The sequence below is a fragment of the Corvus cornix genome, chromosome 4A (assembly GCF_000738735.6).
Source record: "Corvus cornix cornix isolate S_Up_H32 chromosome 4A, ASM73873v5, whole genome shotgun sequence".
NCBI lineage: Eukaryota > Metazoa > Chordata > Aves > Passeriformes > Corvidae > Corvus > Corvus cornix.
In genome coordinates this window covers 1624960-1638630 of record NC_047058.1, presented here as the reverse complement: position 1 = coordinate 1638630, position 13671 = coordinate 1624960, and the positions used below count along the sequence as shown (strand labels likewise).

The 13671-nt window shown below is 53.4% G+C and overlaps 2 protein-coding genes across 2 annotated transcripts in view; one reads left to right on the top strand and one right to left on the bottom strand.

The window, feature by feature from the left end:
* Positions 1-985: 985 nt before the first annotated feature.
* YIPF6 (Yip1 domain family member 6) lies at positions 986-6515 on the bottom strand. The gene is made up of 7 exons (XM_039572231.1): positions 6435-6515; positions 5506-5634; positions 4896-4974; positions 4497-4539; positions 3723-3848; positions 3463-3620; positions 986-2764 (listed from the first exon to the last, which is right to left on the bottom strand). Exons 1-7 carry the CDS (start codon positions 6510-6512, stop codon positions 2646-2648), a joined length of 732 nt encoding a protein of 243 aa, XP_039428165.1. The 5' UTR covers positions 6513-6515; the 3' UTR covers positions 986-2645.
* A 461-nt stretch (positions 6516-6976) lies between these two features.
* Positions 6977-13671, top strand: part of OPHN1 (oligophrenin 1) — a 57860-nt gene continuing 51165 nt past the window's right edge. The window contains 1 exon segment of the mRNA XM_039571941.1: positions 6977-7130. Coding sequence (XP_039427875.1) covers positions 6977-7130 — 154 coding nt within the window.

The following is a 13671-nucleotide window of genomic DNA, read 5'->3' as shown; positions in this document are numbered from 1 at the left end:
TAGAGAGAGCACAGAGCTTCCATCCACACCTCACATTGCCCACGTGACCTTCAGCCTGTTTGAATTTTTTGAGTTAAAACAAATAAACTCTTTTCCTTTTTATTGGTATTAAATAGATCAAAATTAAATATATACAACAACTTCTGCTGATAAACAGTATTAAAAAAATCCTAGTAGGAAAGAAAGCCTGGTTTGTGCATTGGAAACTCAGCCATGTCTCTGCAGAGCAGTTCAAACACTCCATTATAGGCAACACAGCTGCTTCTCCTTGTCACCCTTCCACAGCAGCTTTAAACAAGAAGGAAGCGCCTTTCCCCCACGGAAAGCAGAACAGTTCTTACCACAGACATTTCCAGCACAAATTAAACCTCTCTGTTGTGGTCCTGCAGGGCCCTTGGGAGGGATGCACTGCACTCCTGGCTGGACAGGATGAGGGACATTCAGGGAGCACTCAGCACTCTCAGATGACACCAGCAGTCTAAAGGACTATCAATTAGCTGCACTAATTCTAGGCATCTGCAAATATCAAACAAGCTCGAGGCATTTCGTTTCCCTGAACCAAAATGGTTTGGTTGTGTTTAATGTGCCCATGTCCCGTTGGCTTTAGGACTGCCCGCTTGCCGAGGGACAACAGCAGGGGCTCTGCAGAACCTCAGTGGTGGCTGAAGAACAAACCCCAGTTTGGGCTTTTGGACTTTCTGAAGTCATGTAAAAAATTTCAAAATATTACTGGATCAATTAAATGCTATTCCAATTATCCTTCAGACAGAACAGCAGCTTTAGTCACAAGACTCAGAGAGAATCCAAGGATTTCTTCGAATATGTGGTTAAATTCTTGTAGGACAGAAAGATTTGGCTCAAGGAATCCCACCGTAGCCATCAACAGCTTTACCATCCACTTCCCTTGAATACTTCTTCTCAGCTTCAAAAAGCTGTACTAACATTTAAATGAATGAAAAACTGCACACTTAAAAGAAAAACCATATTCCATACCAGCAATAATTTAATGGAAGCTTAAAAATTCCCCCTTCCATGGTTCCCATGTCTACAAACCACCACAGCTCCCCTCCAGCCCCTTGGTGCCACAGCCAGGCCCTTCCACACACAGCAGCTCGTTATCCCCAAATGCAAAAATGCACTTTTAATCTGAAATTCAGCAATTTCCATCCCAACTCCTACCCACCGCCAGCGTTTACAGCACAGACTGCTCTTGCACATAGAACTAGAAATTAGGCACATTAACACCTCAGCAGAACCCACAGACCTCAGTTTCAGTCTATCTGCACAAATGTAGGAAAAAGGACATTTTACAGCAGCTTTTTCACCCCAGATATTTCATGGATTGCTGACTCAGGACAACAGACAACAGGAATCATTTCTGTACAGTTTCCAAAAGCAAGTCCCAGCTCCCAATGTCTGTGCCAAAATACACCTGACTCTTGCACACCTGTTCCCAGGAGAGGTACATGATGCACCTGCAGTAACTGGAAGAGCTCCCTCCCTTTTATTAAAGGATTAAGCAAAACTAAACCCCACAAAACAACCCTCAGAACAGTGTCTGACATCTCACGGGAAGTAGAAGGGAACAAATGCACATTTGCACACATTTCTTTGCTGGCCCTGTGAACAACCAAAGGACTGTCACACAGAGGCAGGAGAGAGCAGAATTCACATCCTGCTTCAGAGCAGCCACCACCTCTAGTACCATTTACTTCCCTTCCTTCAAGCTGTTTTAACACTTTGGGGCCCAAGCCCTGGTATGGTTTTTCAGACCCAAACAGCCTGTGCAGCAAAACCTCAACTTCCTGCACAGAACCCCTTGTTTTTAATCATACATATACATTCATAGTACTTTCCAGGGATTTTTCCCTTCCCATATGCACAGAGCCCAGTCCCTGCTACAAAGCAGTCTCAGCATTTCTGCAGGACTCTGAGCTCTGTCCCCTGTGGTCACAGGTCTGTAACTTGCAGTGAGCCCACAGTCCCCTCATGGATGCAATGCTGAAGGCACCAAGTTGGAACCCTCTTTCCTGCCACATGAAGGGATGGACACACACAACACATGGAAATGAGCAAAAGCAACTCCCTGCCACCAGCTCCAACTCTCTCCAGAGTGACCCAACTGAGTTTTGACTGAACTCTCCTTTCCTGGGAAAGCCCCAGTCCCACACTGCCCTGGGTGCACATCCCACCACTCTACAAGAGAACGAAAAGGAGTCAGACATGTCTCTTTCCTCTCCACACATCATTGCAGTGAACTTCTATGGTTTGATAAGGCATTTTCATCTTCAGTGAGAATCCAGGCACAGGCAGGAAATCTGCCAAGTCGTGTGAACTTCATCTCCCAACAGCTTGAAAATCCAGGATCTCCTGCTCTCTCCTCAGATGGAACAATCCCTTCTCCCAGTGGGCATTATTTAACACCAATACAGAACAGGGCTAAATAAACCCCTCAGCAGCTGGACCTCAGTATCTTTCACAAAGAGGGACACACAAACAAGCACTTTTTGCAGCTCTCTGGCTTTATCCCACAACCTGCCTTTTTACAGTATCCCTATATATAAATTAGAAAGAGATAAAGCCAAGGATTCACTGCAGCGTCCATGAAAAAGTCCAGTCCGTGTCCCAGTCCCTCGGGATGGTGCTCACTGGGGGGTGAAGGTGAGGATCATCCAGCTGATGACGAAGTAGAAGAGGAAGATGGGGTACACGACGAGCGCCTTACGGTTGGGGGGCTGGCTGTCCGCCAGGAATGCCGTGGATGCTGCGGAGACACAAACACGTGGAGCAGGAGCAGCAGAACACTCAGAGACCCCACTGCATGGCAGCCAACTACAGTGGGGATCTGCACTGCAATGGTGTTGAAAAAGAAACCACTGCTCAAACCAACGGGCTGTAATCACCAAGTGCAACTTCCTTTATCATACAGAATGACAAATGATAGATTCATGGAATCACAGCATGGTTTGGCTTGGAAGGGATTCCACCCCTGCCACAGGCAGGGAGGGACACCTTCCACTAGCCCAGGTTGCTCCAAGCCCCAACCAGCCTGGCCATAAATGCTGATTAACACTGTACAATGAGAGCCAGACTTACAGATAAAGAACAGGAGAAATAGTGCAAATGCATCTCTATAAAATCAGCATTTTCTAATAGTATTTATAACATAATCATAGAATAAACCACCAGTCTCACAGAGTTTAATACTAAATAATTTAAGTTAATAATAAGTTTAATACATCCTGCTGCCCAAGGCAATTTGCATATGACCATGGAAATCACCAGGAGCAGAAGCAGAGGCAGAACCACTGCCAGCTTGAGGATTGGAAGAACTATTCCTACAGCCCTTCAACAGCCCAGGGACACCTCAGACTAGAGCATCCCTTGGTTTTGCCCAAGGGAATGAACATGGATCGAGCTCCCCAAGCACGGAGCCACGCAGGGCACACAGGAGGGACTCACCCAAGGTGGACCAGCCAAACATGGCCCCCACCACGATGAGGCGGATGATGAAGCTGATGGTGCCCGCACCCGCCAGCAGCACCAGCCTGCACACCAGCATGGCCACGGTCAGCGGCAGCACGCAGTACCCAAGCACACACAGGCTCTGGAAGAAGGAGCTGCACAAGGAGACAGCAACAGGGAAACAGCAGTCAGACCAGGCAGGGCAGAACTCCGTGCATGGCAGAGCGGGAACTGCCGCGGAACAAACGCACACTCACATGGTCCCTCCCAGAAGCTTCGAGTTGAGTGTGATGACAACGGCCCCAAACCAGATGATGACAAAGACCTCGGCAAACTGGGGCCCTCCATCATCCTTGCTGTCTGCAGAGCCACCCTGCAGCATCCTGGAGTGGGGAAGAGACAGACAGAGGCATCGGCATTGACAGAGTTTTCCTAGACTGGAGTAGGTGCCAGAGCAGGAGCTCCAACCCTGATCCCCAGTTATGCTGCAGGCCCATAGCTTTACATCCATTTTTTATTTTCATTATATCCTCAGATTTGCACAGGGAAGGAAAATAGTTGTGGCTCAGCTGAGGTGATTTCTGTCCATTTGTTTCCCTGTTTTGAGGGCTGTGAAAGCATTCAGAAGGGAATCAAGCCATGGACAACAGGCTGAGATGGAAATTAAAGTACCAAAGTTTTCGTACCTCTCAAAGCAGCAGAGTAGTGTGTGATTGAACAAACCAGCCTCAGAGAAAGCTTGGAATAACTATGGGATGCAGGCACCACAGCCAAATCAGGACAACCTGAGACACCTTCAGTAAAACCATTCCTAGGACAGGGGACCAGGAACAGTTCATCTTTAAATCCTAAATTTAACGGGCTTGAAGTGTCACAAACACATTTTATCAGAGAACCCAACCAAGCAGTGCTTGCACAAGACAGAGAGGGATCAGATGAAGTTGATCTTAACACATTAACTAGCAATTTTTAATGTCTCATTTCCCTCATGCACTGGGCTACAAAACCCCAAATAACCCTAGAATACTCACAGAGCCAGGGAGACACACAGCACCAATGGGCCCCACAGATCCCCTGCAGGGAGAGGGAAAACACATCACAAAAGTCACAGAATCATCCATTTTCCTGGGAAGGGCAGAGCCCCTTGCCCAACTCCCAAGGTGCCATTTTCCACATCTCACTGCTTTACAATTTTCTTATTCAGCATCTTACACCGGGATCTATAACAAAATTCATTCAAGACCCACCAGTTGCTAAAGCTGCCAGTTCCACCCATCCTGGCCCACGCCAGCCTGTCACAGATACCCCAGCTGTCATCTCTGCTGTTCAGAACAGGATGTCCAACACTCCTGAATCCCTGTCCCACTGGATTTTGCCTCTCCCCTGAAGGCAAAGCACCCTCTGGAAATCAGGAAGGCCCCAGCACGTACAGTCCCTGAGGAGCGCGCTGCTCTTCCTGGGATACATCACATGGACAAACTTCTTCCCAACAGCCTTCAGGTCCCTCATCTGAAACAAACACAAAACACTGCAATTCATCACCTCACAAAAATTACATCTGCCAGCTAAAGCAAAGACACAGAAGTAAAGGAACACTGGTGGCAAATCAGGAGAGGATCCAACCCAAGAAGTTCTGTAGCATCCTCTGCAACAAACAATGATGACTTTTCCTACATTCCTTAACAACTACAGCATCACATCCTTTTCTTTAACAACCACCATACTGTAATCCTTTGGTAACACCAGAATATAACCAACAATTTGGTTGCTCCTCTAGGAAAAGAAAACAAATGAAAAATACCTTCAGTCCTCAGAGTTTCTCAGAAGCTCTCACTGAGGCCTCTGCCCTCACAATGATTTCACGATCACAGAGAAACTTTAGGCCACAATTCAGATACTTTTTGATCCACAGGAATTTGTTTTACATGACGAGTTTTAAAATAATCCCCGCTGAAGTACAGGTTGAGCAGAGTTGTGCAAAACAGCTGCCAAAGATACCAGAAAACCCGAGTTTTACTCCAGCCAGGGGCTCAGACTCACAATTGTGTCCTTGACTGGCTCGTCCAGCGTGGAGTAATCCTCATCAGGAGAGTGAGATCCCACAGGGACAGTGATCTCCCCTTCCACTGGGATATCCTGGGATATCGACACATCTGCCAGACCTGGGAACTGAACGGATATAAACCTTTAGGAACAAACACAAACATGCTCATGTGCACTTCAGAGGGGTTGGGGATGGATGCAGCTCCTCAGAATTCAGGGATACAACAAAAGAAATGTTCTACAGCAGGGCCAGGCTGTCGCTGCCTGATGTGAGCAGCTCATGGCCTGAAGAGCTCAGCAGGTGTGTGTGAACCTGCCCCGTCACCCCCAAACCCACCCTCTGTGCTCTGTTCCGGCAGCAGTAACTGAAAGAAGTGAAAAGCTGTGTTTTAAGGGAGGTGATGCCTGAGGGCTGCACAGCCGCACCACCCCCGAGTACTGGCCTTGAACAGCCCTGGAGAGCTGCACGGACACCCCGGCCCGGGCACACACAGGGACCAGGCCTAGCCGGGCTCCTTCCCTCCCCGCCAGCGGCCGAGGAAAGCTCTCGGGTGCCCGGAGGTGAAGGCAAACAGGACACAGCCCGGCTGGCTCGACGGCAAACGCTGGAGAAGGCGGGGCAGGGAGGGCACGGCGGGAGGCCAGCAGCTCCCCGTCCCTGCTCTTGACCCTGTCCCCTTCCCTGTCTTCTTTTCCTGTCCCGTTCCTCGCCCCTCTCCTCGACCCCTTTCCCCGTCCCCGTCCCCGCCCTTTGGACGAGCCGCCGCCCGCCCAGGCCTCCAGACCCCGCTCCGCCTTTGCCCGGCACCTGACCGACTGCCTGGCCCTGCTCAGAGAGAGAGGGGGGGGCCGAACGCCCCCTGCCTCCCCCGGTCCCCCTCCCGACCCCCCCAGCTTCCCCCCAGGGACCTCCCGGCCGCACTCACCAGGGTCCCCCCAGCCCCGCTCCCCTCCGCCGCCGCCATCTTGGCCGCCCCGGCGACGTGGAGGCCACTTGACGTCATCACCACGCGCCGTCGCGTCACGCGCCGCAGCCGGGGCGTCCATGGCAACGCGTGGGGGCGGCGCCGCCCCCGCCCCGCCGGCAGGGGGCGCACTCGGACCGGCCCGCGAGGCGGCGGCAGCGACCGGCCCGGATTGCACGGACTGGACGGGCCCGGAGCGCGCGTCCCGCACCGTACGGACCGGAGCGACCGGAGCGGGCGGGCTGGGCGGCGGCCCCGGGCGGCACAGCCCGGACTACACCTCCCGGCGGCAGCGGCGCGGCCGGAAGCGCGGCGGGCGGGGATCCCTCGGCCGAGGCGCGGCCCGGCCCCGCGACAGCGGGAGAGGGCGGGGAGCGACGGGCGGGGCCGGGCGGGGCGGAGCGGGGCGGGGCGGGCCCGCGGGATGCCGGCGGCGCGGGGCGCCCGGGGCGGCGGCAGCGCTCGGTAGGCGCAGCGCGGCGGAGCCGGACCGAGCCGCGGCCATGGGGCACCCGCCGCTGGAGTTCAGCGACTGCTACCTGGACAGCCCCGACTTCCGCGAGCGCCTCAAGTGCTACGAGCAGGAGCTGGAGCGAACCAACAAGTTCATCAAGGAGGTGATCAAGGACGGCAACGCGCTCATCGCCGCCATCCGCGGTGAGCGGGCCGGGGCGGGGGTCCGGGCCGGGCTCGGCCGGTCACTGAGGTGTGTCCCGTTCCCTGGGCATCGCCTGCAGCCCCGTGCTGGAGCCGCTTTGGCCCCGTGCCCTGCATCGCTCTGGGGAGGGCTGGCGTTCCCCGGGCAGCGGCCACCGCCCCCGCCACCCCCGGCGTGTCCCTGTCCCTGCACTGCCACCCCCGGGGCCACCCGCGGCTGTCCCCACGCAGGGACAGGCCGATCCCCCGTCCCGCTGGGTTGACACCGGCGGCGGGACCGGCCGAGTCTTCCCAGGCATGTGCTGGTTTGGGGACCGTGATCCCTGTTCGGAGAAGGTGCTCCGTTATTTTGCGTCTCCCAAGCGCGGGGGGAGCGTGGCGGGTTCATCGTTGGGCATCTCGTCACCCTGGGGGACCACTGTGAGCATGAGAGGGGCCTTCCAGAGCCCTGCTGTAAGTCCTCCTTTTGTTGTCGTTGTTCTGTCATTCTTTAAATCACGGTGAGCATTTCTCCCAATGAAATGTCGATTTCAGTGTTGACTCTGCGGGAGTCGCCTGTTCAGAAGTGCTGACAGATCACCAGAGCACCTGGGCCAGGTTGTTTCACCTGAAACCACCAAGTCCCATGTGTTTGACACTGACCTTCTGACGGCTTAGATTTGTTTTCCCTCCCCAGAGCTGCAGATACACCTTCATACACACCTTCCCTGTGCCATCTCCCATACCCTCCTGGACTCGATGATCTTCCAAGATCTTTTCCGATCCAAATGATTCCATGATTCTCTGCTGTTATCAATGCAGTAGAGTCCAGGCCCGGGCCAGCAGAGCATCCATGGGGGCAGTGGAGGGGCACAGACAATCCACGCTGGTCACACATGGTTTTCCTGCCAGCTGGTTGGTTTCTGTTGGTGTTAATAGGTTTAGCTGCTGCCCTTTTGTTCAGAATAATTCAGAGCTTCCTTGTTATCGAGGCTGTGGCTGGAATAGCCCGTGTTTGCCCATCTGGAAGCAGCAGAGACAAAAGCTGGTGTGACTGAAACTGCTGACGTCACAGGGCTGTGAGACCTAACATGTGTACAAAACCCCAAATCTCTGTGCAGTCCAGGGCAAATAAAACACCAGCAAAATGGAAATCAGAGGGATTTAAACAAACCTGCTTATTAATGGAAATGCTTTTCTTGATCACTTTGTTCAAAACCATTTCCCTTTTCAGTGTTTGTAGTGCACAGGGATGTGAGGGATTTCGCTGGGTCAGCAGACCCGGCCCAGGGAGACTGGCCAGGGAGGAAGGGCAGAAGCAGAAGAAAGCAGAACACACCCAGACAGCACCGAGGACCCCCAGGGCTGAGGATTTCTTGCCTGAAATGCTGTGGGGTGTTTTTGTAGCTGATCCACGAGGCTGCCAGGGAGGTGCTGGGGCCAATCGTGCCTGGACTTCCATCAGCTCCTTGTGTTTAATTAACAGATAACTTAAAAAAATAGATATATCTGTGAATCCTATCCTTACGGAGCTGTGGGTGGGAATCTGGGGTACTCACTGGCCATGGCCTCACCATGACCAGGTGGCAGCTGGCAGATGCCAGTGTCCACTCAGACAGCCATGGCTGACAATCCCTCTGTGCTCCTGGACGGGGTGGGATGGAGGTGCCCTCAGCCGCTGCGATGCAAAGGTGGTGGTGGTCCCATCAGGAGAGTGAGAGCCAATGAGGATAGAGGGGGGAGTACCTGAAGGAGCCTAAGAAAGGTGGAGAGGGACTTTGGACAAGGAATGGAGTGACAGGACCATGGCTTCAAAGTGAAAGAGAGCAGAGTTAGATGGGATAATGGGGAGAAATTCTTCCCTGTGAGGGTGGGGAGGCCCTAGCACAGGTTGCCCAGAGAAGCTGTAGCTGCCCCATCCCTGGAAGTGTCCAAGGCCAGGTTACCTGAATGAGGGGGGCACTTTGGGGCGCTTTAAACTCCTGTGGCCTTTCATGGATTAAGAGAAACTGGTTCCATTCCCTCCACCCAACTGATGTGTCACCAGCTGGAACAAACAAAATCCCAGGGGTGAAGCTCTTCCGGGGGCCTGCAGCCCACCATATCCTCATGAGGGTCGTCCTGCAGTCACAGCCCCACCAGTGCTGCCTTTGAGTGTGGTATTTTCTCTTGCTGACTGACACCCCCCCAACAGATGAGTAGGGACACCACTGGGGACAAAGTATAAGGTATTGCCCAGTGGGGAATTTAACTGACTAAAGCAGAGAATAATATTGTACATTTTTAACAGTCTTGGATGTGAAAACCAATAATAGAAAATAATATTTTGAGTCAGAAATGGGAATTATTTTTGTTGTAAAGTTGGCTGTATCCCCTGGGTTTTGTGCCAGGAGTGCAGAGAGTCACTGGCAGTGCCAAGTGACGATGCTGGTCCCACATGTTGTGCTGGCAGTGCTGAGACCACCATGGCCTGTCCCTGGTCAGGGAGGGAGAGGGACTGGGAGGTGTCCATCCCTTCATTTTGGTGCCCATTCCCTTGGGCTGGCCAGGATCAGGGCCTGATGTGGGCACTGGGGATTCAGCTCCCACAGCAGCTTGTCCATGCCCAGAGTTCGCCATGGCCAGCACTGTGTGACAGAGGAGCCTCGCTCAGGGCACACGCTCGAGGCCACTGGGGTGTCACAAGTTGTGACTCCCTGGCTGTAAGAATGGCTGCTTTACAGCAGTTTCTTTCTGTGCTTCAGTGTGGGTTTCTTTAATCTCTCCTGCTCACTGTGCTCTGCTGTGTGTGTGATAATGCAAACCTACCTATTTCCCCTGGTCTTTGATCTTCTCTCCCAATTACATATCAAATGGAGTTGGAGAAATGTCAGATTGAGGCTTCTCTCATTAGTACCTGTGAGTGCTGTGATGGTGAAAATTGTCCTTTGAAGCTCAAAGAGCTGTGAGTTCTCATGCAAATGTTGTGTATGTGGTTTTGCACTTGATTTCTGTCCAGCATGGAGTTCTGCAGAGTGCCTGGGACTGTGCTGGCAGTTCCCAGCCTCCCCTGGTGCTGTGAGCACTTCATTCTGAAGAATAATGTGATAAAGGAACGTGTAGGGGCTGTCTGGGCTTTTCCCCAAGAATGGGGTTCCCTGGGCACCCTAGGAAGGTCACGCCATCATCATCATCTCTGCTGGTCCCACAGCGCTGTGTGTGGGAACTGGCCTGTCCCCTCAGGGAATGCTGTGTCCCTCAGCGTGGCAGGCCTGTTCTGGGCAGGTTTCTGTGCTGTCGTTGGATGTGGTGCCTGGGGGTTTAATGCTGTGGAGTGCAGGAAGCAGCGTGGCCTTGGAACAGGTTATTTTAATGGGATTGAAGCCACCCAGAGCGGCCTGTCTGCCCAGTTCCCCAGAAAGCCATCTCCTGGTTCATGGGAAGGCTGTGGGGAGAATGGCTGGAATCTGTTCCTGCAGTATGTTACAGCCAGGTCCTGGGTACTGTGTCCAAACAACCCTAAAGCTCCTCTGGAAAAGGGGGAAGAAGGAGGAGTCTGTCCCACACCAGGAGAGGCTGCAGCTCCCCAGGCAAGCATCAACTTTGCTGGGAGGCACAGCTGGGCATTGAGGCACTGCAGTGACAATGTCCTGTCCCACAAAGACAGCTTAGCCATGAGACAGTAAGGAGCAGGGGGAAAATGACTTGCTGGAAAATACATCACTCTCCTCCAGCCATAATGTGATCTCTTGTACTTGTCAGTTCCTTGCTGGTCTTCCCCATCCTCGCTGAGGATTTCAGCCACTAAGGGCACCAGTTACTGCTGGTAACTTGTAAAATTGTCTCCTGACTTCCCAGCTCTAAAGGTCCCAAAAGACATCACACTCATAGTCAGACCCCAGCTCTCCCTGGGAGCATCTGTGCCCTGCAGGCATCCTCAGCACAGGTGGGCAGAAGGGGTCTCTCTGCCTCCAACAGCTGCTGATGAAGCAGCTCCTGCTCCTGGGCTGCAGGCTCTGAGCACAGGACTAGGGCCCCAGTTAGTGCAAATCTAAACCAGACATGCTTTAACCAGAGACTAAAACACAATAGCAGAAAAAAGAACAAAAACTCAAAGAAAACCAACTCACCCCCAGCTGCCAGTATCCTCAGTGCAGTCAGGAAGGATGAGGGGCGGGCACAGGATCTACCAGATCCAGCTGCGAGGCAGATCCCACCCTGTGTTCTGGGGCTCGGGGATGTGTTTGCTGGGTTTTGCTCCCCCTGGAGCAGCTCCCCGGGCAAGTTGTCGCTGTTGGGTTTGCTTTGCCGGTGGCTCGGCGCGGGGCTGTGCCGTGATGGCCCCGGGCCCAGCTCCGTGTCCCTCGCTCCCTCCCTGCTGCTCCCCAGCCTCCTCCCCGGGAACCACTGGCTGGTTACAGCTGCTCTGTCCATGCCCAGATGTGCCCAGGGCTTGGTTTTTTTTTAGGAAGGCCAGGGCAGGAATATGAGCAGGGGCAGCTGGCAACAGCACCAAGCCAGCCCTGTCCCTGCCAGCTCGGGGACTGGTGGGTGGGCTCTGGACCACCCTTGGTCCAGCTTAAACAAACCAACATGCAAGATTTTGTGATGGCTTTTTGCAGCCCAGATATGCTTCCTGAGGACTCGCCTGCGTACAGCGGCACAAAAGCCGGGACAAGAGGTGACGTCGTTTTCGTGTGTTTAAGGATATTTTTTCTTGTGCTGCACATGAGGCATGCAGGGAGCTTTTCATCCATCTTCTGCTGCCTTTTCTGGCTCCTTCCCTGGGAAGATGTGGGTGTTATCCATGTTCTGTGTGTCTCACAGCCCACGGCTCATAGCAGTGTTGCTGCTGACCTAAGAGTTTCCTCTTGAGTCACTGTGTGAAGACTCAGCTTTTCTGGCTTTTTTCTTGAGATATTGTTGGAATATTTCATTTCCTAATACTGTTGGTGGCACACCAATAACTACAGATGTGGCATCCCATGCTTGCCCCTAGGCTTTTCATGGGTGGCTTCTGTCCTGCTGGGTGCCAGCCCGGCTCTGTGGGTGACAGCGGTGTCCCCGCTCCGTTCTGCTGCAGTACGTGGCTGGACACCTGTGGCACGTCCTGGCCACACTGCATCCTCCTGCCCACACAGCATGGCTCTGGCACTTATCCCTGGCTGCCCAACCATGGATCTGGGCTGCAGGGAGGGGCTGCAGTGCCAGGATGGGCCATTCTCCAGGGACAGAGGGGCAAGCACTGCTGTGGGGGCTGCAGTGTCCGGAGCACTGCCCTGCGGCACTGCCTAGCAAGAACACAGAGGTTTGGAGAACTGTGGGTTCATAGAAAAAACTCTGGTGAACAATCAGCACCATTTACATATACTGAGCACCAAAATGCTGCAGCTTTGGAACTGCTGGAGAAGTTCAGCAGGCAGCAGTTATTTTTCCTTACTCAGCATTAAACAAATTTTCCAAACACATAAAGCTTCTGTCTGAGCTTCTGACATGTGTGAATGAGAAAGCTTTTGGAACCTTGTTGTTTCTGTTCTAGTGATGGTGGATTGTCCACAGCAGCCTGTGTTGTGTCTCACAGCCTCCTCAGCACCGCTGGCCAAGCTGCTACGCTGGGAGCGGTGATCCCGGGCCGTGCTGGCTGTTTTTTCCCGGGGCACATTCAAACACGGCCTCTCCTCCCAGTGTCCTTTCCTGTCACTGAATTCTCCATGCAGGTGAATGTGCAGTCACGAGTTGTTCAAGTGATGATAAGAGCAGCAGAATAGCCTGAGATAAAGTCTATAAGTACAGCCCAGAAGTCAGTTGCTCTCTCAGTCTGATCTCTCTCCTTTTTATCCCGTTCCCCCAAGCCAAGCCTGATTTTGAAGAGCCTGGAAATGTTTAAAACAAGAGTAGATTTATTAATGTTACTAAACCTTTTAGCTGTGAAAATGGAGAACGAGGGACACAACCTATTCCTGTGCCATCACAGGATGAACTGGGGACTTGCAGAGCATTGGGCGACCGTTTGAGGTGGAAGCACAGAGCCAGACCCCCAAGTCCTTGCAGAGGTGCCCAGAGTGGAGGTAGCTCTTGGCAAAGCCCCCCTAAGAGTGCTCTGCAGGTCAGACTGTCCCAGTGTTGGTCAGGTTGATGGTGCCCAGGAGTCTCCCAGGAGGTGCCAGCTGGTGCAGGACAGGCCATGCCCACGCTGGTGTTGTCTCCCAGCCTGGATCAGGAGGGATGCGCATTCCTTCCCACGCTGAACCACTTCGGATCGCTGGTAAGGCGCTGGCGATCCCTCCCCGGCGTGCTGCGTGACTCAGCTGGCCTCTGGCCCGGCCCCGCTGCGCCCTTATCGAAGGAAACTCTGAAATCATCCGTGCTTGGAGCGAGTGCAGCTCCCTTGCCCGTCGCAACCTGCCCTGCCTGGGAAGGGGGGCTGCAGGGCGATGCATGTGAGGGCTCTGCAGATCATAAGATGTCTCTGTGGGGATTGCTCGTGCTCTGCCTCGGTTAAGAGTCCGTTGTTTTCATGTTTGTTTTCCCTGTGTCCGTCCTGCCTGTACAGCGGGGAGCTGCGGATCTTGGAGCACACCCT

Coding starts and splice junctions, on each gene's coding strand:
- YIPF6 (XM_039572231.1), bottom strand. CDS start 6,512: ATGACGTCAAGTGGCCTCCACGTCGCCGGGGCGGCCAAGATGGCGGCG. Junction 3,849..4,496: donor CTGTGTGTCTCCCTGGCTCT/GTGAGTATTCTA, acceptor TCCCCACTCCAG/GATGCTGCAGGGTGGCTCTG. Junction 2,765..3,462: donor GTTTGGCTGGTCCACCTTGG/GTGAGTCCCTCC, acceptor GTGTCTCCGCAG/CATCCACGGCATTCCTGGCG.